Source organism: Piliocolobus tephrosceles, chromosome 6 (assembly GCF_002776525.5).
Source record: "Piliocolobus tephrosceles isolate RC106 chromosome 6, ASM277652v3, whole genome shotgun sequence".
Taxonomy (NCBI): Eukaryota; Metazoa; Chordata; class Mammalia; order Primates; family Cercopithecidae; genus Piliocolobus; species Piliocolobus tephrosceles.
In genome coordinates, this window is record NC_045439.1 from 108,238,777 (window position 1) to 108,265,192 (window position 26,416).

Below are 26,416 nucleotides of genomic sequence, written 5' to 3' on the forward strand. Positions count from 1 at the left end.
CTTCATTGATTTCTAAAGCACAGTTCTCAACTTACATACTTTCCTCCCCTTAACTGCAGCTAACAAGAAGCCTAAATTGTTATGGTTTCATAACTTAAAGCCGAACTTCACATAAAGCTGATGCCTTAAAATTACAACTTTGCATTCTATTATTTAGGTGAGGAAATATGAGGCAAGAATTTATTTTTCTCCTCTGCAACTCCAGGATATTGGCTCCACCAGGCCTAATAAATTGTTTTCATAAGGAAATAAATAGAGCATGCTGCAGCTTAGGTTCCCTTATGCAAGCAGTTTCAAACAAGATGTATGCTAAGCAATAAATAATTACAGATGGGGGGGTGGGAGGAGAAACACTGTAAGGGTGGGAAAAAAACAGTTTCTTAGCCAAATTGGGGGAAAAAGACTGAAATTAAAATTGTTAGAAATCTGAAGGTAGTTGACTGTCATTTTAGAGACAGGGTCTCACTCTGTCACCCAGGCTGGAGTGTAGTGGTGTGATCGTAGCTCACCATAACCTTGAACTCATGCTTCAAGCAATCCTCCTCCTTCAGCCTCCTGAGTAACTAGGGCTATAGGAATGCACCACCATGCCTGACTTTTTTTTTTTTTTTTTCTTGGTAGAGGCAGGGTCTTGGTATGTTGTCCAGGCTGGTCTTGAACTCCTGGCCTCAAGCAATCTTACCACCTTGACCTAATTACAGGTGTAAACCACCACATCTGGCCAAAGATGTCTTCTTAACTATTGTGAAATCTGTAGAGAATATGAGAAAATGCTAAAACAAGATGATAAAAGAAAAAGAAGAGGAAATAAGAAGGCGAGAAGAGGTGTTAAGGCAGCCTTGAAAGTAATAGCCATGTAAATCTTACAAACTGAAACCAAGAAGATGAACACCAAAGAAGCATTTATAATTCACTGTTCTTTTCTACTAAATCTTGTCCCCACCTTGATTTAAAAAGCTTGAACAACGACCGGGCATGGTGGCTCATGCCTGTAATCCCAGCACTTTGGGAGTCCGAGGAGGTTGGCTCACTTGAGGTCAAGAGTTCGAGACCAGTCTGGCCAACACGGTGAAACTCCATCTCTGCTAAAAATACAAAAATCAGCTGGGCATGGTGGCAGGTCCCTGTAATCCCAGCTACTCAGGAGGCAGAAGCAGGAGTATCGCTTAAACCCAGGAGGCAGATGTTGCAGTGAGCCGAGATCACGCCATTGCACTCCAGCCTGGATGACAGTGTAAGACTCTATCTCAAAACAACAACAACAACAACAACAACAAAACACATACAAACAGATGGGGAAAAGCAAAACAAAATTTAAGATCAAGAGGAGAAAATGTTCCTTAATCAGAGTGAAGGAAGTTACTTTCACTTATGGTGGAAGTTGTAAAAAGTGCTCTGTCTTTTGCTCACATCAACCAACAAAAATTCTTATTAAATAGTTGTTATGTGTTCCACACTGTTTTAGGAACTGAGGAAGGCACAAGGGAAACAGACTGGAATGCAAGATCTCCGCTCACTGCAACCTCTGCCTCCTGGGTTCAAGCGATTCTCCTGCCTCAGCCTCCTGAGTAGTTGGAATTACAGGCGCCTGCCACCAGGCCCAGCTAATTTTTGTATTTTCAGTAGACATGTGGTTTCACCATGTTGGTTAGGCTGGTCTCGAACTCCTGACCTCAAGTGATCCACCCACCTCGGCCTCCCAAAGTGCTGGGATTACAGGTGTGAGCCACAGGGATTACAGGTGTGGGCCACTGTGCCCAGTCTCTATACCTTTTCTATAGTGTTCTTTTTGCTCTTGTTGAAGCCTCCCTTCTCCCTTAAGATCCATCCAAAGGTCAACTTTCCCAGGGAGTAGGAGTTCTCCTTGGCCGAGCACCCAGCTCATGTTGTTATGGCTCTTTTTCATGTTTTCCCCACATCCTCTCATAACTAGTGATACGTTTTTCCACAGGTATTACTGTTCCCCCTTGCTGGAACCTTCTCTTTCTCCCCAGTGAACTCTAAGATTTTACTTTTTTATTTCTGAGTTGTATCTCTAACCTTCTAAGGCTTTGATAAAAGTATATCTTATGAGCATACACTGTTACTAAGTCATCATTTTTGGCCATAGAAATTCCCTGAGATCCCTCAACCGCCCAAGGTAAGGTCTGTAGTTTCTCCATGAAAACAATTCAGCCAGGTCACTTTGGGTTCTGAGAGGATGGAACTTATTTCTATAAACTTAATACTAAAATGAAATATTTTTGTCTGTTTTCACTATTGCTTAGCATCCGAGCGCTGAGCATTAGGCAGTTTTAGTTACTTAAAGTATCTAAGGAAAGATGTTTTCTGGTTGACGCTTAATGTTTTCTTAACACCCAAGAAATGGGACTCCAGCGGGTCTGAAAATGGCATTTTAGACGAGAATCAGGCCGGGCGCAGTGGCTCATGCCTATAATCCCAGCACTTTGGGAGGCTGGCGTGGTAGGGTCACTTGAGCCCAGGAGTTCAAGATTACAGTGAGCTATGATGGCGCCACTGCATTCCAGCCTAAGTGAAGGAGTGAGACCCTGTCTCTTCAAACAAAACAGAAAGATGAGAAAGTGTTGCTTGGTAGTGTAGAAAAAGCGTTTATCAACACTGTAGGCCCCCGTCAAGCTTACATTTGGAGTGAGGAGTAAGGAAGGGAAGGGACTTATGCAGGTCTTTGCATTCGGCCCTGATTTAGTCCACGGAGTTCAAAGCCCATTCTGAGGCAGGGTCTCTAGGCTCTTGGTTTACACGTGCAGGCTGACCCACAGACGAGAGGGCAGCTTGTTGGACTTCGGAAACACTTAAATTAGGGGGGAGATGGAAGTTCAACCCTAAAGGGACAGTAAAATGAGCCTAAGGTCTGGCGGGACGATAGCTCTCAGCGTGTAAGGAACAGAAAAACAAAATAGGGTTTCTGTAGGTGTGCTGGGGTGAAGAGGGGAAACAGCCGGAAGAGGGGATCCGAGAAGAACGAAAGGAACCCACGAAGTACGCAACTCCTCCAAAAAGCCGGGGATGACCAAGGCCCACATCCTCCCGCCACAGCGCAGGCCGCCCGGGCGGTCCCAGCCGGCAGAGGGCAGCAACTGGGCGGGCGACGCCTGGCAAGGGCCGCCCCGCGCTGACCCGCTAGCGGGGATCCTCATTCTGAGAGCGGGGCGAGGGGGACTCGCACCCACCGCCACCTCTCCCCGACCCTCTGGCCACCACGCACCCTGGCCCGGCTGAGGGGAGTCGGGAAGAAGGGAAAGAGGGCGTCGCTGCCGAGAGCCCGGCGCGCCTGCCCGGAGGAGGAGAACGGAGGGCGCCCCCCGGGTCTCCGGAAAAGAAGGGGGACGGCGTTCGGTGGGCTCTGGGACGGGGATGGGAGGGACCGTGGGCGACCTGGGAGCCGTCCTCCGCAGTGTGAACTTTCCCGGCCGCTCTCCGCTCCGAGGCAGCACCCGACCGCTCCGGTCCCCGCCAGCCCGTGCCAGCTCCGCTTCCGGGGGCCACGACCCCCTCCCGACTTCGGCCGCGGTGCGCCTCACGCCGACTCTGACCCAGTGAGCCGGAGACCGAGTCCGGTTGGCTGAGGCCCGCGGGCCGCGGCTCAACTTCACGCTCCCGCCGTCGAGGACTGTGGAGGCAGCGTGGGCGTGGGCTGGTCCCCGTGGCCGGGGGACGGGGGAGCCGGGCGGACTTGACCGTGGGCTCAAGCGTCTCCGGCCGCGCGGCGCGGGCTTTATGTAAATGGAGGCTGCGCCGGGCGTCCTAGGTAGGATGGACCAGCCCCCCGCGCCTCGGCCCTCACGTCCAATAAGAAGAGCCCCAGCTTGACACCTGCCTATATACAGGCGAGCGCGTCCCCGGGCCGCGGACCGCGCACAGCCCGCACTGCCCCACGCCGCGGGCTAGGGACACCCAGCCTGCCACCATGACTTCCAGCAAGATAGAGATGCCTGGCGAGGTGAAGGCCGACCCGGCCGCCCTCATGGCGTCCCTGCAGCTCCTGCCGTCGCCCACGCCCAACCTGGAAATCAAGTACACCAAGGTAAGCGGCCGCGGAGCGCCCGTCGTCCACGGAGACTTTCTAGAACTTTCTTTCCCCGATCTCTTTAGCGGATGAGAGCGGCGTGAGGGGGACGGGGGGCCGGGGTCGCCGGGGCCAGCCTGTCATCCCTGCTCAGCCGAGGGACCCCCTGCCTGTCTTCGGGACTTGGGCGTTTGAAGCCCCTCCGCGGCCTTAGGACGCCTTGGGGACTTGCCCCAACCTGAAACGCAGCGCTGAGCGGCCGCCGTCAAAGGCTCCTGCCCCGGACTCGGTCTGAGGTTGGTTTCTGTCCGATTCTCCCGGTCCCGACTGCCGCGGGGAAGGGGTCGGAACCGCTTCGTGTCCTCAGATGGAGGCCGGGGTTCCCCGTCCGCTTGGCCACGCAGCCTGGCAGTCGCTTCTCTGTCCCTTCGGGGCCGCTCGGCTGCTGGTCCCAATCAGGTCCTCCGCAGCCCGGAGGGTGCTGAGGGGCTTTCCCGTAAGAAATTGTCAAGATACCAGCGCTCTGGCCGGTTTGACAAATTTCACAGAAACCTGACTGATAAGTACAGTAGATCCAACGTCAGCGTTTCATGTGAATTTTGTAGGCAGTGGCAGTTTTCCTGGGAAACTTAAAAAGTTTTAAAATTTGTTAGCATGTTCGGTTTTAAACTGAAGAACTTATTTTTTTTTTATAACGAACTTTGACATCTTGGGTTTGCTAAGGAGGATTTTTGTTGTTGTTGCATCGCATAAAAAAGAATATGCGTCTGCTACCTAATGTAAAATGAATATACTTTCCACAAATTCGGCATAGAAAAAAATGACCGATTACAAACATGGGTGTATTGTAATGCTGCAACATTTTGAGGGAGGTGGTGAGAGAGAGATGGGATTCAAAACCACGTTTCTTGGAGTTCATTTTGTAGTTCTCTGGTTTGATTTTCTAGTCCTTTCGGTACATTTCTACACCCAACTTCTCCCAATTAACTCAAACGCGTAGACGCACATGCATATGGTTAAAGGTTGATTAAAGATGTATTCCATCATGCTTTTTTACAAGATAAATTTTGTAGAGAAGTAAATTGTTTGCATCTGGCTTAATGGTTGAACGAGATACACAAGAAACAACATCAGAATATTGAGATTTTACTTGCATTGAGTTTTAGCTTACAAAACAGGGCGATTTGTGTTTTCAATGTCGATTTAGATGGATTTAAGGTACCTGCTAGCTTTTTTAGATGGTGTGACAAATTTTTCAAAGCCGTTTTAATGAGAGGTCGTTAATGGTTATAGCCTTTTAGGCATTGTTTGCATAACAATAGTGCCAATGTGTGGCACTTCTCTGGGTTTAGGAACGAGCAGGGAAAGCAAGCAGCTTAAAAGTTTTGTTTTATGAGGGTCTCTAACCTCTTCAGGCTCTTTTTAAAGGTTAAAATGGAAGGTCTACACTTAAGACCTAACCCTCAGATTTGGGAAGGTTTGATTTTAGTCTTATTTTTGATGGGATTTTCCTAACAGCCTCTGAAAGAACTTTTAGGTATGCAATAGGTACGTTTTTCAGAATTTAATTTGGAAGCTCTTCCAGTTCTCTTATTCCCTAACTACCCCCTCTCTTTTTTCTCTCTTGTTCTCCCCCAGTAGGAAAGACAACTGATTTATAGCTAATTGGAGCCTTTAATGTGGAGTCTTTTAGCTCGGGGAACTTTTATCCAGTATCCACTTTCCCACTTCATACAAAGAAAAACAATCAGAAATGAAATAATGGATTGTAACTCGATTCTTTAATTTGTGGGGAGGAGGTACCTTATTTTTGTCTTGACAAACAACCCTCATAAACACTTAGTAACACTCATCTAAAGGCGAGCTCTTTCCACAAAAACTTGTTAAATCAGGTATCTGTGAACATTCCCAGCAGTTTTCCTCCTCAGCTCTTTAGTGAGACTTCTAAATTTTCTAAGACAAGCATGGTGGACAAGCAGTATTTTTTAAAAAACATGAAGAGCAGAAGCTGCTCTTTTGGTAGCCCAGGGTAATGACTTTTTTACTTAAAGGAAAAATAAGATTAATAGTGAGTTTTTAAAGAACATGACCAGAAGCTAGGGAAATTATATTAGCAGTTTCAAACAGAAGAATGAACAAGATAGAATTGACAGTCCTTTAGGATAGTGATACCATGTTCATTAGGGAATTTAAAAGGGTAATGGCTACAAAATTATTATGCTTTAGGGCCTGTTAAATATCACATTTGAAACAAACACAATATTTGCATCAGAAAATGATACTATAATACAATATGTTATTAATTTTTTTGTCTTGCTAAACATACATCTTTAGTGAAGGATATGACTTTCTGTATGATTTTTCATTGTGGTACTGGGACCCACATAAAGTCACTACTTACTAATAAATGACCGGACTATGAGAATTTCAAGTAATGTGCACTTAGAAAACTTTGTACTTGTGATCTTGTATTTTTCTGTATTTTTGCTCCAATTTCCTTCTTCTTCTGGAAGTATTTTACATTTTTTAATAAAGGGAATGGGGGAGATGACCAGAATTAAAAGTTAACTGCCTTTGCTTGCCAGAGGTCCAGTGGAAATGCTCCAGAATTAAAGTTCATTTCCTAAGGATGTTGAAAGGGCTAAACTCATGGTTCTGTATGGACTTTTAGGCAGTTACATTCCATTTTTAAAAGTACGCTTACCACTCTGAAATTCCAGTATCCATATTAGACCAATGATCAATGGCAATACCATTTTTGGAACGTGTCTGTTTCTATTTCCCTAATACAGAAAGCTGGACCCCAAGTTTTAAAAGTGATCCCTTATTAAGGAATGTGCTTTTTAAAACAGATAGTGTTAGTCAAGGAGGAGTGAACACTGGCATGAAGTATTGAGGGGACCAATTTGGTACCAAGAGAATGTGCTCTCATTTGCTTGTATCCTAAGAAGACTGCATTCTGATTGCCTTGAGCGATGTGTTTATGAATTAAAAATTTTCTGAGTTGTCTATTTTATTAGTCTGACGTTTATAATTTTGTATAGCTGATATGGGAATACGGACATTACAAAATCAAGGCTCAGCACTTTACTGACAGCCCCTGTCTGCAGGGGATACCTCTTAACATATTCCCAGGTCTTTGGAAACTTGCCCTCTGTATTCCACTTCCACCTTCTTTTCTTGGCTGTATATTCTCTTCTGGCTCTACCGGTCTCTCCTTTCCTTCCTCCCTCTCCTAGATCGTTGTGCTGCGTTTCTGTTGGTCACTTCTTCAATGAGAGTTTATGCCCATAACTAACAGTAGCAAAGAGTTATATTTTTTTTTCCTACATCTGATACTATACGGAGCTAAAACAGAGGGAGGAGGGGGATATTTATCAGATACTGACCTGCTAAAATAGAAGAGGCAAAAAGGCAATCAACTTAAAACTCAGAGCTAATATGCATCGTGAGTCTAGTGTTTGTCCTTTTATTTATTCTTTTAAACTTCTGTTTTCTGGGGTCGATTTCAATTAAATTCAAAAGGCATTTGAGTGGCCGTGTTCCTAACAAGGGTGCTTTTCACTATGTTAGACTAGAAACATCTGCTTTCTAGGAGATTAGGGTCTTATTAGAAAGATTGTGTGCCAAAAATTGGTTGTTAGTACAGCAGTAGTTCAGTTGATCAATGTAATAATAATTATGATGATAATACTTACGCCACTTACATTTTTATATTGCCCAATGGTTTGCCTAGCACTTTCATATATATCTTGTTTGATCCTTGCAAAACCTTTTGAAGGAGAGAGAGTAGAAATAAATATAATAATTCATAAGGAAGACATTGGCCTTGACTTTAAAAAAAATTGATAGTTTTCCTCACCATACAGTTTTTCTAATGGTCTGTGGCACATTGTTTTTTCATCTTGTTTTATTCTTTTTTTTTTTTTTAAAGGGAAGGAGTTTAAATCTTTATTTTTTTGTTGCTTCTCTCACAACCATGGAGAGAAAACCAGTCTACCCCTCTTAAGAAGGAGCTGCCTTTTGTGACTTTTGATTCTAATACTTTAAATGACTATTTTTTATTTTTCTATGAGATTTTTTTTTTTAATCTGTGGCAAGATTCTTGCCTATGCCAGGAATAATTTCTTAAAAGATAGGTGTGGATCTAGATCCTTCCAAACCTTTACTCGAGATTGTCTGTTTTGGTCATAAATTGTCAGTCAAACTACATGTTAATAGAGGACTTCAGGTTTTTTTAAAAATACTTTTTCATAACTGTACAGCTTTTTGATGTTTGTATCATCTCCATTTACAGGGAATCTGAACAACTTCATCACAGGACTTGAATTAGATAATTCTCCTGGGGGTCCTGCCCTGATCCCTTCTACTACATGGGCTTATGTTACCATGTGGAATTATCATTTGCTGAGGGACTCCTCGTTCTTTATTTCTATAAAATGATGAATGCTAGTTTTTCTGTTTCAGAGTAGGGAATTCTCTGAGGAGACTGTTTTGTGAGGTCTGACTTCCTCATAGCCAGGCTTAAGAAAGGTAAATCATGCATAGTTAATTCTCCGTTGCATCGGTGAAGCACCATGATCTAACCATGACCAAAGCAGTAAATATCCCAAGTCCCATCACAGAGTTATCAGTTCTGAGTCTTAGTTAGACAATAAAATGCAAATACTGATTGGTATTTTTGTCTCTTTAGTTATCTTAGTGACAGTTTCAGGGGTCAGCAAACTGTGGACTGTCTGGTTTTATAAACTTTTACTGTAACACAACTGCACTCATTCAGTTACACACTGTCTGTGGCCACTTTCTGACTAGAATGGCAGAGCAGAGCAACGGAAACCATGTAGCCCACATTTTAGAAGAAACTTGCATGCCCTTCCTTGATTTGGAAAAAGAGAGACTCTGAGTTAAAGTAGGCCTTTGATCAAATCCTGGTCAGAAAGATGCTTATTAGCTATGTGGACAGTTAATATTTACTTGGCATATAGTGCCTGGTATGGTGCCAGGTCCTAGGGATGCAACAGCACACACACCAAAAGATATGTGTGGCATCTTAAGGAGTTTCTTCACTGAGTTTCAGTTTCTACATTTGTCATCATTGAAATAATAGTATCTACTTTATGGGGTTAAAAGGACTAAATGAAAAGTATGTTGAAGTAAGTGGCATATAATGATAGCCAATACTAATTCTATTGCATTTTTGCAAAGTGATGAATATATATATATATATATATACACACACACACACACACACACACACACACACACATACTTGGAGATCTAAATTAATGGAATTCAATGTTAAGGAAGATCAGAACTATATGATCAACTGGCCGGGTGCAGTGGCTCACACCTGTAATCCCAGGACTTTGGGAGGATCACCTGAAGTCGGGAGTTTGACACCAACCTGGCCAATCATGGTGAAACCCCATTTCTACTAATAAAACAAAATTAGCTGGGTGTGGTGGTACACGCCTGTAATCCCAGCTTCTTGGGAGGCTGAGGTAGGAGAATCACTTGAATCCAAGAGGCAGAGGTTGCAATGAGCCCAGATCACACCGTTGCACTCCAGCCTGGGTGACAAGAGTGAAACTTCATCTCAAGAAAAGAATTATATGATCAGCAAAGTTTTATAAAACAGGCCATGTATTATTATTTTAATTACTTTTATTACATTTATTATTTGCATTACTCATAAGAGTTCAATATTAAGGGTAACTATGGAATCCTCCTTATATAGTTACACTGCATTTTTACCAAATGGGATTACTGGGAGGGTTTTCCACCGAGGTCTTGTCTTTACTAAAAAGTTACTGAAGCGATTTCTCAGACAGTATTTTAATAATAAAATTAGATATCTTGACGTTTGTGCCAAAATGTAGCATGAATATGCCTCAGTATGCTCGATTAGCTGAGCCTAAACTCCAGGTTGCAAATAGACATTTCTGGTATTTTAAGTAGTTTGGATAAAAATACTAACAAGATATTGGTACATAAATGGGGGATGTATGCAGCATACAAGGACATTCTCAGAAGGTAGATACCTTTTGGCAGTGGGAAGGTATCTTACTTTATGTAATTTAAAAAGCGAAGAAACTTTACTAGTCCTGACTAAGATAACACATGGAATTTTAAGAGCAATTCCCAGGAGCAGTCACCTTCCAGAAGGTAAAAGCACCACGCAGTGGCTCTTTTGAAAGCCCTCCTAGCATTTCCTTAATTTCTTTATTAGCTGTGACAGGTAATTTCAAAGCCATTCATTTCCCCCCAAACACCAAATCTAATTCACATAGAGGTGATTGCTCTAATGTCACCTGGGTTAATTTTTAATTGCCTTTAATTGTATCTTTGAGATCCATTTCATTTAACCTTTTAAATATATGAGATTATGCATATTGGGAATTACTTATCTTGGCATTTCTCTATTGTCTGCCTTTAAGATTGAGTTATGTTTAAATTGTTTTCCTTCAAAATCTTAGAGCTTATTTACAGCAGGTTTATTTACAAGTCTCTGTTGGATCACATGATTGAAAACACTTCCAGGCTTTCAAAATTCCAGTTGGAATAATAATTGGGTGATTTCACCACCTAGGCTTCTGTTGGGCTCTGAACAACACTTCCCTAGGGCTAAACGTGGGAATTAATTGACCTCTGTAGAATGTGGTTAAAAATTAGTATGTCTGTGTGTGAACATTCTAATTTTTATTATAGAAGAAAGCCTTCTTTTACTCCAGTTCAGCTCTGTTACCTCCAGAAGTAGTTATCTGCTCTATTTCCTTTCCTCATCACTGTCTGACCTTTGGAGAGCCAAAGTACTATTTCTTTATCACTACAGCTCTGGAAAGAGAAAAGCTTTTGTTTAGGTCTAACTGGAAACACCTGTCTCTTATCTAGAAGAATTTAGCATATCATGAATGTGAACACCCTTTCCAATCTTGATTATAAATGATAGGGAAAATTTTTCAAAATAATTAAAAAATAATATTTTAATATTTCTTATCTTACATAATTTTCATCCATCTATTCATTGGACTTCGAATTTCAAGTCCAGTGACTCTTAGGGTTTTTTTTTTTTTTTTGGACTATCATTTCTAGGGTTTTCTTAAAGATTAAACAATCAGAAAGTGGTATAGGTTGTGTGACTCTTCCACAAGAAGAATGGAATTACCTCCCAGTAAATGAATGTGGCAAAATAGTGTGAGTTTAGGAAACCCACTAATTATTTAGCAAACCCACAAGATACACAAAAATAACCTATTTTCCCTTTTCTCCACCTCTCACTCCTAACGCTCATATACCGATCTCCAGACTCAGATGTGTGTGATAGTGGCACGATTTCAGGTGGGAAGGAGAAGGGGAAGGCTTTGCCTGGAAAGGTGAAATTATGAAATGCCTATATGAATTTATGGAGAACAACTGAAAGTCATATCTCTAGGTGTGAAAATTGGACTTGCTCACGAAATCCTTTTTGGGAGGAGATAAAGAATCACTGTGAGACTATTTGGTTAAATTCCCCAACAAAACTGAAACTGGTAAATTCTGCCTCATGTATGTTTTACAGTTTGATAATATAATTGTATTAATTGTATTATAATTGTATTTTATTATAAAATTTAATTTTAATTTTTATTATTTCAGGGTCATTTTTATTTTTGGCTATAGCCAGAGCTACTCTTTTGCTTCCCTGAATTTATTTATTCATTTGTTTATTTGACATTTATTAAGGTGTTTCTTGTACATATTGTGAGTCACTCTCTGGCAGAGAAAGATATACAGGTGTGGCCCCTGCTCTGAAGAGGCAGGAGAGGATTCCCATTTGGGTGTGGAGTGGGGTCATGCACACAGTAACTATCGTTCTTGATAGAAGATGCTAAATGCTTGAGATGAATGAGGATTCAGAAGATAAAGAGATGTTTCCAGCTCAGCAGAACAGCACACTATTGCCAGACATATTTGACAGAAAATGAATTGCTTTAATCATACAGAAAAGTAAAGCAGTAATATAACAAATGTGTGTACTTATACCTAGATTTGTTCTTAATGTTTTGTAATATTTGCTTCTAATTTTTTAAAAGGGTTAAATTGAAGCCCCCATTTCCTTCTCTTTCTCTTCCTTTGTTGTAGGCTTTTATCTTTCCCATAGGTATATGTATCCATAAATAATACATGCTATTGTTTTGCATGGTAACATTTTTATATAAATGTTTTGTGTATATATACCATATATATATCCTTCTGTAATTTTATTAGCTTGCTAATCATATGTTCAGTATTCATCCCTGTTGTTGGATATACTTGTAATTAAGTGATCATAATTGTTGCAAAATATTCCGTTATTTGAATATATCCTAATTTTTAGTTCATTCTAGTATTGACAGTTATGATACATCCGGCATTTTGTTATTGCAGTAATGCTGCATTGAACATTCCTGAACATGTCTCCTCATATACCTGGTGAGAGAGCATCTAGGATGTATACTTAAAAGTGATATTGCTGGCTCATGGAGTATATGTATCTACAACTTAATTAGGGATTGCCAAATTTCTGTCCAACATGGTTATACTAGTTTCCACCATCAGTATATTCCCAGTATGTACACCTCCAGTATGTCCCACCGGCAGTGTATCAGAGTTCACATTAGTCTACATTTTCACCTAACTTGAGATTCTCATACTTACTAAATTTTGCCAACCTGGTAAGTGTGAAATGGCATCTCATTGCTACTTTAATTTGCGTTTCCTTGATTTCTTGTGAGATTGAGCATCGTTTCATGTTGGCCATTTGGCTGTCCTCCTTTGGCTAATTTATCATTTGCTGATTTTTCTATGTTGTAAGTATTTACTGATTTATCAGTTTTTATAAATGTATTTTATAAATTTTATCAGTTACTTACTATACAAACATTTTCCTTCCTCCTGTAACTTTCCCTCCTTTCTTTTTCTTGTGTAATTGTCATACAGTTTTAAATGCAAATGAGGAAGGATTTTTCCTTTAGGGTCTTGTTTCAGAAATCCATTCTCACTCCAAATTGTTCAAGGCATTCTTTTTGTAGTCTTCTGAAAGTTTATTGTTTTTGCTTTTTACATTTCTGTCTTTACCTCCTAGAATTGGTAATGCATGGGGACAATAATAAATATTAAAGACAAATGATGTAGCATTGGAAAGTCAAACAATATTAATGTTTAAATAATTTTTAAAAATTGTATTCCCTGAAGTCTTAGAATCAGATTAGGAATTCTAGAATGTGTGGTCTTCTCTATAATGGGAAAATATGAGAAACTGGTTGTACTTTGTTGGATGGTTTTAATACGTATTAGTTTCCCTAAACTGAGAACAGTACCATGTTCTGTAAACCTACCTCTAAGTGACCACTGTATAAAACTCTAGGATAACATGATTATTATAACCTATTCATGTCAATACTTAATTTCTCTACCTTTCTTAGATTATCTAGAACAGAATAAGTACTTAAATGTTAGCTATGGTTGTACTCTTGCTCATGTGCGTTTGCACGCTGTCTCTCACACATGTACACACACTCATTTTTGAAGGGTCAAGATAAATTGATGAATTCTTTACTCTGTGCTGCCTATATATTTGGCGAAAACATGGATAGGTAGCAAATAAAAAGAATTTCTAAAAGAAAGACCTTTTTCTTGAATAAGTCTTTTCGAGAATACTATACTTCATCTTGTTAGTGAAGAGGATTTAAATTATTCCTTAGTACCAGGTCTGAAAATAACACTACTTATTTTGTTAACACTTTAACTTATGTTATAAACCCAAAGCTGGTGTATATATTTACCTTTGTGTTTGAATTTCATCAGTGATTTGGTTCATGCATGTGTATCTCTCATTTTAAAGAAGATATTGTGGAAGTGTGAAATTCTCCAACCTTAAAACTAAAACTACCCTTTTTGTGTATATAATTACATATAATACCCAACAATTTTGGCTACACACTTATTTTTTGATAAGGAATGTATTTTCTCTGAGCATTCATATTACTTATTTGCATTTCTCCTCAGTGATAAAATTTTTGCATTGCATTATATTTTTCTGTGTAACTCCCTACTTCTAAACTGTACTAGATTATAAACTCTTATTTATTATGGTGTTTCTGAAGGTACCTAGCTCAATGTCTAACAATGTAGATGCTTCAAGAATGTTTTATTAACAAATACTTATTATATTTTAATAGCTACAGCTTTTATTAATACTACAATATTCAAAGTACTTTTCACATATGATTACACTAAATTCTTGGGGCAACACTGATGTGAATATTATATTAATATCTTCATTTTATAAGTGAGAAAATCAAGCATGTTGAAGTTAGTTTTTTCAGGCTCAATAGCAATAGTGGGTGACAATTCCAGGACTCAGTGCTCCTCCTTCTCTACTCATAAAAATAAGGACAAGTGTAAGAACCACTATAAAGACAATACAATTTGGACTATTAGCCTAAAGCCTTGCTGAGTGTTTTTATAGGAAACCCAAAGCCCAGTTCTTCAACTACAAATCCCATATTTCATTCAGATCCTAAGTCTAATTCCACTCAGTATTGTCTGTAGCTATCATAAGCAACAATTCTAACCATAGAAAAAATGGGAGTATGCATTCAAAAAAAGGGGAGAGAATTGATACAATTTGACACTTCAGGTATAGGTCACCTGGGAATATGTGATTATTTAGGTTATGATAAAGAACTGTGGTTTTCGATTCTCACTGGTTGGGTTAGTCACACACTGCCCTTAATAACACCTGTTTATTTGGTCTGTTTTGTTTGCATTCAAAAAGTGTTTTCCTTTTTTTATGGCTGTTAAGATTGACTTGGGAGTGAGGATGTATGAGGCTATTGAGGATAATATATTTTACATTCTTTCTAATGCTTTCTGTGCCCCAATGGGCCATCATTTTGTGTAACTGGGCTATAATTTCTGTGAGAGAGATGCTTCCCAGAAAGAGTTGGGTGGATATGTTCCATCTTGTCTCATGAGCAATCATCTTACCAAGGCTTGATTACCATCAGATCCCTCTATTACCTATAATCTCACTAGGGAGGCATAATAGAGGAATTCATGCAGTACTCAAACTGAGTTTCAGCAACACAAAGATGTGGCATTTGGGGTGCACAATTAATGTTTCATTATAAATGATTCAAAAATCCTATCCAAAGAAACTGCTGAAAGGTTGTCTCCTTTAAGCCAGATCTCGCAGTCTTCGGATTTGTCCGACTTCACTTTTAGAGAGAACACATCTCTCTTTTTTACTTCCCAAACTTACGCCTTTTCTCTCCTTTTTTTATTCCTCTCCTTTTGTGCTTCTCTTCTGCTTCCCTAGGTGTTTTTCTTTAAGACAGGCACTTGATGACTCTTATTTCTCGTTTAGACTCATTTACCTGTTTTCATGAAATGGTTGGTTATGCCTGGGAACCTTTGTAGTTGGCTCTCCCAGCTGTTGGCCTAAATGGTCCTTTGGGAGACCAGAAGCAATGAACCTGGAATAACCACATTTGACTTCTGGGAGCCCTCTTGAGAATTTAGTAATTACTTAATGGATTGAATTGGCGACATATACTATTCCAGATAACAGCCTGGGTTGCATTAAATTAACCTTCACAAATGGGTATTTATTGGTGTACTCTTAAAAGACTACACGTGTTGGCTGTAATTGCTCTTCCATGTTTCTCCATGCTGATAGGTATTTGTACTGAGTGAAAAATTTCTGAGATTAAAGCTTGGGTGGTAGTTGTAGCCATTTAGTGATGTGTGTCATTGTGTTCAGCACATTGAGCATAAATCCTGTCTTGTAAACAGCAGGGAGACTAATGAGTTTTGCCCACATTCTGGTATCATTACCAGGAATTCCAACAGAGAAAAAGAGAAGGCTTAGAAAAGAAGTACACAAAACAGTGATTTTTGGAACTCCTGATGATCTGAATTAAGGATAAAGATTATTGCTCAACATTTAGTATAGGCATGTATACACAAATAGGAGTACATAAAGTACACTTAGCCGAAAAACAAACTAAACATTTTGCTTTTCCTGAACACTTGCAGGTCACTAACTTACTGCTATGGAGATGAGGGCCTTGTTTATGAGTGTCTGTAATTCTGAGTGGTGCAAAAGGGACAAGTACTGAAATAATGCAGCTGTTAAAATGACAGCATGCTTCTTGCTTTTTTGGAACACCTCATAATTTCAGTGAACTAAAATTTCACACCAATTTTAGTTTTACAATTTTTAGAGTATTTCTGCTGTCATTTTCAGTGATAGGCACACATGACTTCAGAACACAACAAATCTCTTACAAGAAGCATTTTAAATGTGGCATTTTAGGTTTATTTCAAACTTCATTATTACTGTTAAGTAATGTGTGTTTTATAATGTCACACCAAGGGATCCAATTATTGTTTAATGCCTAAACTAGTTCTTTTCTTCGACTTAAATTTTTATGAGAGCCGATATCATGGCTGCCTTGACACAGTGTGGTCCATACATCTTCGTGTTTGAATGAATGAGTAAATGAATACATACTAGACAATAAGTTGTCTGATTTCATTTCCAGAGTCATTAATAGTTAAAATGGCAGGACTAGAAAGTGAATTCCAAGGTAAACAGTTTTGAAATAACTTTCTTTTATGTACTTCTTTTAAAGAAGTTAGACACACACAACTTTGGAAAACTCTTCTGCTTCATTCCCACACATTTACCCCTTCCTTTGAAATAGAAACCTTTCACAGTACCTTGCAGAGCAGTGAACAAGGCAGTGGACAGGGCATTAGAAGACACGTGTTCTGACCCCAGCTCTGCCACTTATGTATGTTCATTTAACAGTTTCTTGGATATGCAGGCATTGAATAAATACTTATTGAATTGGTGAATGAACAAAATAACTTGATCATTTATTATCTAATCTATAATGGGACCTGGAGATATGGAAATGCTTTGTGATACTGGGTACGCCACTTAAATTTCCCGATAACAGGAGGCAGAGGTTGCAGTGAGCCGAGATCGTGCCTCTGCACTCCCGCCTGGGTGACAGAGCAAAACTCTCTCTCAAAAAATTAAATAAATAAATAAATAAATCCTGGTAACAGTTTTATTACTTATAAAATGAGAGACCAGAACAAGATGCTTATTAATTAGTCCACCTACTTTTTTAAAGTGTTGGATTAGAAAAACTATACGATTTCTTTACCCCACCCTGACTAATTAGACCTCTTTACTTTCCTGGGCACAGAACCTGGGATTATGAGCATCCAAAAGACAATACTGAACTACTTGCATGTTTAGTTGTAGTCTTTCGAAGACCCAAAATTTGCACTCAAAACATTTTGTTGAAAATATTGTCTCAACAATGTACTTAGTTACCAAAAAGTAATCCACAGAAATCCCTGTTAACGATTCTCGTAATATAAATGAGTGGCTAGCAGTGTCACAAAGATCCAGTGGGAATCAAAATGTTTCATGTTTGCTGAAGACTTACCATACTAGAAATTAGAGCAATGACTCCCAAGAGACTTCTTCCTTTGAGTCTTGGTGAAAATTGATTTTAATACTTTGTAATAGTAGTAGGCAGAAAATATTTGTTGTCATTTCTCCTCCAGACCATTTCGGCAGCTTTCCTGCCAAGCTAAGCTCATGAAAACCATGGAGGGTGAGGAAGCGCGGTGGCAAGGGAACTTGTCAGAAGCTTACAGCTTTTCACTTGAGTCTAATAGAGACTTAGCACTTTGCAGGTCAGTGCCACTGCTATTTGTCTCTGACCTGAGAGATCTGGAGTTCTTCACATCAAAACCACATCTTGCTGAGCAGAGATCAAACGTAGGAAGGTAAGAATTCTGCCAGTGATTTATCATGCCAGGGAGAGTGATCAGGCCATATGGGGCCACTGCAAATGAAGTTGACATTCTGGCAGTTTCTCATATAGGCCTCTCATGTAGTTATGGCTAGTTTTTCTTGTAGAGGAATTCCGGGTCAAGTGGCAGCTTTCAGTGGTATTTCTTAGCAGGACGGACCTCTAACATGAGGTTTATTTCAAAATGAAGTCCTCGCAAGAGTTTTCTAATATTGTATTTAAATGGCAAATAGGGATTTTGATCAAATATTTGATGGCTAATTTGAGCTTTTCATTTGTCTTCTTTCCTCCTTTTTTCTTTCCTGGGAAGTTGCCTATCTGGAAAAATAAAAAGAGAAAATTAAGTTTAAGATCTACCAAAATTTCTCAAAATATTAGGTGTGCCTTTAAAATGAACTCTATAAATTATGCACAATTAGGCTTATTAGTTTATCATCACAGTTCATTAAGTCAGGGGCCTTTAGGAATAATCCAGTTCCTGTGGTAAGAGGAAGCATCACATTTAAGGAATAAGTTAATTCTTTAAATGCAATTCTTTAAATACAATTATTTGCTAAAATCTGAGTCAAGTGCAAACGTTTTTATTTGACAAAAAAAAATCAATAATTCCTCTTTATTTATATCAACAGATATGTAAAAATGATGGTGCTACATAAAATTCAGCTTTTTGTTTACTGTCACAAGCAAATGTTTAGTCTCCTGTGGAGAAATGACTCATTTATTGGTTCAAAGGCTTCTTCAACCTTAGGATAAGCACTGGGGTGTTCGAACCCTTACTTGCACAGATGTTTGCTTTGCAGCATAAATGAAAGATGATATTCACGTTTAAACATAGTGGTTCAAGACATTAACTTCTAATTCAACTGAAGATGCTAGTTGGTACTTCCGGTTTTACTTTTTCTGTGATGAGAAAAATTTCCATAATTGAAATAGGCTTTGGTGACTAGAACTAGGTCTTAACCTACTGTAGTAAAAATTCACTTGATTTGTTGAATGATCACTTTATCTGTTTATAAACTAGAAATTAATATTCTGGTTGATGAAGTACTTCAGCTCTGCCGGGAGCAAGTGTAAGTGCCATAATGAAATGGAATTTGTCCTAGTTTTCACTTGCCATTCTTGGAACATGTACAACGTCAATGAAAACGTGGTATCATTGTCAGATAGAATATGTGATTTTTAGTGAAATGTGAAGATTAAGTAAATAATGGATTAGTTTTTTTAGTATAAGTATATCCTATAATTTCCCATACTTAGACTGAAATTTTATTTACTGTTTTTCTGAAATTCATATTTAATTATATTTTTATTTGCTAAAACTGGCATTTCTAAACTGTTAAATCATTGGTGATTTTTATCTCTGACCATTTAATAAACATCATTTTAATGTAAAATTAATTAGCATTAAAAGTGAAAACCAAGGAATTCTTTAAAACTGGTACATTGGAATAATGAAGAGTGCAGTAGAAAGACTTTTTTTTTTTTAAACCCTAGCAATACTATTGAATAAATAGGGCAACTAAGCCCATTGTAAAAACAGCTTAATCTCCTAAATGAATTGCTCCAACCTTCTAATTCAAAATCATACAAACAAAAACATTGAGATAAGCTGGGTGCTTTTTCAAATGGGGACCCCCGTGGCTTTGAAAATAAACACTTCAGCCCCCTTCCCCCTCAAGACCCACACTCACACCCACTAGCCTTTCTGATGTCTTCCATTTGCAAATGAACAGGCTGAATTCTGAGAAAGACAGAAGACTAATTAAACCTAGGGAAGATAGGCAGAGGAACATTTGTTTCCAAACAGAAGACAAAAAGAAACCATGTTACATTCTCAGTTTTCAAGACAGGAGTACATGAAAGCCATTTCTCTTGAGTTTTCTTCCTCCAAAGTACATTTCCCACGCGCTGTTCAGACCCTCTCAGGGCCAGACAGCCTTAGCATGTTTGAACCAGCCTGCATTGGCCTGTCCCCATGGCAGTGTCAGAAGTGGGTAGCGATCAGACATTTGGGGAGACCAGTTAATGTGTTGGACGGCTTTCACCATCTTTACCTCTTTCCCCGCCTTGTGTGTCTCTGCTGGTTTGGCTAAGGGGTCTTAGTAGCAACAGATAATAAGTGAATGAATACTCAGACAGAAGGAGTGACTAGCTTCTTAAGAGTACTAATAAATTGCCTTGAATTGATTGCTTATATTCAGAAGCAGAATGAATAAAAAGTCTCAGTGCATGCAATGTTAGGCTTTTCAGTACTCCAATACCTTATTTAATCCTTACAACCACTCAATAAAGTGGTTTTTATTATCTTATTGTACAAATGAGAAAATTGAGCCACAGAAAGTTTAAATGACACATCTAAGTCACACCATCTGGCAATCTTTGTACACATAGGAATATGACCCATTAAGAAATTATGTGAGAGGAATAGAGGCACAGCTGGATCTTAGGATAACTTCATCAAATTTTTGCGTTTAAAGAAGATGTGGTATATTCCTAACATGGAATACTCCTCAGCAGTAAAAACGTTCAACAACATGGACAAATTGTCAGATATGCTGAGTGAATAGAAAAGGGTACATACTATGTGATTCCATTCATATGAAATTCTAGAAAAGGCAAAATATAGTGACAGAAAGCAGATCAGTGGTTGTTTGGAATGTCAGGGTGAGGGTGGGTAAGAGGGAGGGATTACAAAGGGAAACAAGGACACTTGTGGGGTGGGATAGGGAATGGATATATTCATTATTTTGATTGTGGGGATGGGTGTACATATGCTAAAACTCATCAGATGCATACATCTTATTATTATACCTTAACAAAGTATTAAGATTTTAAACCTTTAAAAAATAGAGTCCAAGAAGACCTCTATGAGACTCAGCTCAGGTGTTAGTCATACCTGTCATTTGATTAAGGGGGACTGGGAAAATTGGACATTTGAGATCTGTTGTGGGGGTACCCTGCTGTAATGCATGGAATCCTGAGTCAAATGGAACACTAGGTCTGCATCATAGGTCCCTGTGATTCCCCCGGACCCTTTAATCTGAATGACCCAAAATAGCACTGACTGTCTCAAGCAGCATCATTCTGGGAAATGGGCCAGATCCCCCACCCATACTTCCCTTCTCAATTCATTTGAATCCAGCCTTGTCCATCAGAGGCTGACCAAACTGTCGTCTGGGGAACCCGACTAGTGACCTTTTGTCTCTGTACTCTCATCAGTGTCCTTTCACTTTTAGAAACAGACCTTGAGGTTAGATGGATATGTGAGAAGCTAGGTGGATCTTGGCTACCTAACTGTTAATGTCCTAAGTTATTTCCATTTACAACATTAACACCGTTTGTGTAATCATTGCACATTAGAACGATGTGTTGGGCAAACAACACTTTGAAATACCCAGCCGCTTACTCTGGCACAATCACTTTCTATTAGTATTTTAAAGCTGTTTTAAAATGTTACCTTTAGTTTTACATTTTTTTTTTTGACCTGTACTGTCGGAATACTTGGGCAGTCTAGTTAGCAGCCTTTTCTAGTGAAGACTTTTCCTTTTTCCTGACTTTCAGCTTAGGACTCAGCATAAGTGGGGTTCAGGGTCTGCAATATTGGGTCCATTATTTAAAACTGTTAATTGATTTCAAATTGTGATTGATAAATTAGTCCTTCTCAAAGCAAGCTTTCTAAAACCATACTTTCTGCTGGTAAAAGATTATGCTTATTGAACAAAGCCCCTGTCTCTATAATATCAAAACATTGACTTTAAAGTGAAAAATGCAATCAGTCATCTAGGTGCTTTTTCTATACAGTGCCATTTGGGTGTTTTTTCACTTTTTAGCCAGATGTTTTGGCGTGAAGCAAAGCGAATGAATAATGGAAGTAAACAGAACCACTCTTGCTCTAACCGTATAACCATTTCAGGAAAAAGTTTTTTCCCCTCTCTGATCTGAGCACTTGCCTTATCATTTTACTCTAGAATAAGTAGACTCTTAATTAGATATAAAATAAGGTGGGGCTATTTTTTTTCAAAGTTAAAAATGCCTTGATTACCTTTGATTATAATGCTCAAAGGACACTAGCCTTACAGAGTGCCATACTGAGGTGATCATCAATACAGTTTTTTTAATGTTCTATAGGTCAGTGATAGCGCAGTCATTTTTTGGTTGTTCGTAAATCTCTTTAAAGTAGAAACAGTGGGACAATCATGTAAAAGGAGATAACTATCATAAGTCCTCAAACTACTTCGTTATATTGTTTAACTAAAAATAATTGAACTTTTTCATGTAAATAGATCATTCTGGATATTGATTTGCTATCTGGTACTCTCTTATGAGGAATGAAAAGCAGTTTAATGGCAAGTTGAGTAAAATTGAACTCTCCAAGGCACAATCTACTGCAGAGTTTAATGCAAATCATTTGAAGCATTTACTATTAAAAAAACAAAACATTTTATTACTGAAATAAAACATGGCAGATTTATGTCAAAGATTCACTGAGGATAGGAAATTATTTACATCTAACTCTTATCAATACCTGCTGCCTTGCGAATTCCTCAGGCTTTAGATTCCCCAATTAGAAAATCCATGGCAGCCTGTCTGTATGGTTACGGCCATTTTGCTGTGGGCTGACAAGTGTGATAAGCCTAATTTGTCCTCTGTTGTTTTCCTGCTGCAAAAGTGGCCAAGCAATGCAGGCTGTATGGCTAGTAAGCCTCACTGTTTTCAATCTTTATCCAACTAACTGTTAAGATTTTTACAGCAACTTAAAGCAACTTTTAGAAGAATCTGATCCTGTTGACAGCCAATCTTACTTCTTTATCCCAGCCCCGCTTCTTTTTCTGGAAACATGATTATATCCTTTGAGCATCTACTGCATGTAAAGTGCCATGTTAAGATGTGGGGGAAACCAAGTGAAGCCAGGAGACCTTTCTTCAAGGAACTTAGGGAAGAGAGAAACTCCCATTTCAACCAGCTATACCTTAGGGACATTTCACATTTTATCTCACTAATTGTGCAATAGCCCTGTAAGGTAGGCAGGTCTTATTTCTGCTTTTACAAAGGAGGAAACTAAAGCTCAGAGAGTTTAATAGCTTGCTCAGGATTTACACAAATGGCAAAAGGCAGACTGGCATTAAAATGGAGATCTTTCAACTCTACCTCCCCCATTCTAGGTTGTTCTATGAGGAAGATGAAGGAATACATACATGATTAATCACCTCAATCTTTAATGAATTTCTTGATTTCTTTACTTTGTTTTACATACATAGACACAACCCTTGTAACATTTAACCATCAAGCTTGAATAAATTAAGCAACTCTACACCTGTCTTGGGGGAACAGACTTGTTTGTTACCTTGCTATCCTGATGCTCTCTTTTGAAAAGTAAAATTGTGTAAACCAGCATAGTCACTTTTAATGGCTTTCAAAAAGCCCAACTTTATGATCTTACTGTTTCAACACAGGGATACAACCGTCTGCACCATTCACATGTCAGACTACCTTCCTTGGAGACCGTGAGATATCTATTCCTTTGTGGGTTGGGAAGGGACATTTCTTATTGGCAGGAAGCCTTTGTTGCAGGGAGTATTGTCCTTATTAAAGTTCTTAAAAGCATTCCCCCAGGAAGGTGAAATTTCTGAGATTAGAAAATATATGACATTTCCTGCCATGGTGCCCAGAATCTAAGATGCTTTGAAATATTGACAAAAGGAAGTTGTACTTACAGATTTTTTTCAAATGCATGTGTAGAGTGTCTCTAATAAAGTACCATTATGAATTTTTATTTTAATTCCCTTAGGTGGAAGAAGAAATTGTGGGCCAAACAGCAGTGACCATATTCTTTTTTAAATTATACTTTAAGTTCTAGGGTACACGTGTAGAACATGCGTTTTTGTTACATAGGTATACATGTGCCATGGTGGTTTGCTGCACTCATTAACCTGTCACCTACATTAGTTATGTCTTCTAAGGCTTTCCTCCTTTAGCCCCCCCATCCACTGATAGGCCCCAGGTGTGTAATGTTTCCCTCCATGTGTCCACATGTTCTCATTGTTCAGCTCCCACTTAGGAGTGAGAACATGTGGTGTTTGGTTTTCTGTTCTTGTGTTACTTTACTGAGAATGATGGTTTCCATCTTCATCCATGTCCCTGCAAAGAACATGAACTCATCCTTTTTTATGGCTGCATAGTATTCCACAGTGTGTATGTGCCACATTTTCTTAATCCACCCTATCATTGATGGACATTTGGGTTGGTTCCAAGTCTTTGCTAGTGTGAATAGTGCCACAATAAACATACATGTGCATGTGTCTTTATAGTAGCATGATTTATAATCCTTTTGGTATATACCCAGTAATGGGATCGCTGGGTGAAATGGTATTTCTGGTATTTCTAATTCTAGATCCTTGAGGAGTCACTACACTGTCTTCCCCAATGGTTGAACTAATGTACACTCCCACCAGCAGTGTAAAGGTGTTCCTATTTTTCCACATCTTCTCCAGCATCTATTGTTTCCTGACTTTTCAATGATTGCCATTCTAACTGGTGTGAGATAGCATCTCTTTGTGACTTTGATTTGCATTGCTGTAATGACCAGTGATGATGAGCATTTTTTCATATGTTTGTTGGCTGCATAAATGTCTTCTTTCAAGAAGTGTCTGTTCATATACTTTGCCCACTTTTTGATGGGGTTGTTTTTGTCTTGTAAATTTGTTTAAATTCTTTGTAGAGTCTGGATATTAACCCTTTGAGTAGTGACCATTTTATAAAGACTTTGGCATTTGATGTGCTTTTCTTTTTCAGTCTGGGATACCCAGATTCTACAGAGAAGGGAACATGCGAAAAAGGACTCACTTTGTTGCCATGAAATTGTAACCAGCTCCTAAATCAGTTAGCTTGGCCATTCCCTTTTTCCTGCTCATCCAAAACCAGCCCTCCTGTGGGAAGTCATTATGATAGGGATTGGTTTTGAGGTCCTTTTTCTGAATCCTCAAATATAGTCCTGTTGGTTGTAAGAGCACAAATCTATTCTTTAATATGCCTAGGAAAATAATTTTCTATTTGAGGATTGTAATACTCTGGTTGTTGACTGTCCTCTGGCAGAAGCTCCTGCTTCTGCACCTGGGAAGACTGCAGACAGTGTCCCAGGACCTCCATTCTAAGTAGTGTTTCATTAGGAATATAAATCAACAGTTTCCCTAACATATTTTGCTTTCAGGAAAGAAAATGAAAAATTATATTACTGCCACCTGTGTTGATTGTGCTGAAGTAAAAGGACTCAAAATTCCTTGTGCTGAACAGTATCTAAGAAGCATTATGATACAGGAATAGAAAACCAAACACTGCATGTTGTTACTCATAAATGGGAGTTGAACCATGAGAACACGTAGACATGGGGAGTGGAACATCACACACGGGGCCCTGTCGGAGGGTGGGGGGCAGGGGAGGGAGAGCATTAGGAAAAATACCTAATGTACACGGGGTTTAAAACCTAGATGACAGGTTGATAGCTGCAGCAAACCACCATGGCCCATGTATACCTATGTAACAAATGCACACATTCTGTACCTGTATCCCAGAACTTAAAGTAAAATAAGTAAAAAAGAAGCATCATGATGGAGATGCAGCAAGGATCGCTCAGATCTGGTCAGCCATCAAGTCCTATTTTCAAATAAACATCAGCAAAAATTAAATTTAGAAAAAGCACTGAGGTGGGAATCAGGATATAGGGGTTCATTCTTTATTCTGCCACTAACTGGGGGTATGTGGCCTTGGTCAAGCCCTTGGACTTCTTTTGACAAGTTTATTTATCTAACACTTGCATTTGCAGAAATTATGTCTAAGACCCCGTACAGCTCTGTGAATCTGTCTTTTCCTAACCAAAGGAGCCTCTACTATGTTTAGACCAAGAAAAAGATTCTCATTCATTAGAGCAATTCACAATTTTAAAATTGTGCTTTAATAGGACTTGACTGTTAAAGTATGATCTTGGTGTGAAACTAAAATCTTTTTTTTTTTTGGCAGGGAGGGAGGGTTTCCAGCCGTTCGTGGTGATGATTTGGCATAGGTTTAAAAATGTTTGCTGTAGGACTCTTTTCCACCTGAATCTCACTATTTCAGATGATGTCTTTGTAGTATATTCATTGTGTGTTAAAATATTAGACATAATTGGAAAAAAAGGCAGTCGCTTTTGAGAATGCAGAGGGCATCCTCTGCAGCAGTCATGGAGATTCTGTTATTCAAATGGCTATGAAACGTTAACGTACACTTTAGAAAAGGAGCAAATCAAACCTAGATTATCACAGAACTTCTGATAAACTTTCTTATTGAGCGCCCACTGGTGGCCGCATGTGTTCTATATCCACTAACCCAGATGTACAGAATATTAGAACTCAAGGGTTGTAAGGTATCGCAATAGATTTAATAATAAATGACATCTTCCATTTGATAGTAGCTTTTTGAAGTGCCGTATTGAAAAGTATTCAGAAAAGTTTAGCTGTAAGTGTCATGATTTATTATTAATGTCTGTCAAGAGCCT

At 39.1% G+C, this 26,416-nt stretch overlaps 1 protein-coding gene across 1 annotated transcript in view; it reads left to right on the forward strand.

The window, feature by feature from the left end:
* The first annotated feature begins 3,823 nt into the window (after positions 1-3,823).
* The window catches only part of ALDH1A2 (aldehyde dehydrogenase 1 family member A2), a 106,009-nt gene continuing 83,416 nt past the window's right edge, over positions 3,824-26,416 (forward strand). The window contains exon 1 of the mRNA XM_023228626.1: positions 3,824-4,045. Coding sequence (XP_023084394.1) covers positions 3,929-4,045 — 117 coding nt within the window. The 5' untranslated portion in view covers positions 3,824-3,928. The remainder of the gene's footprint in view (positions 4,046-26,416) is intronic.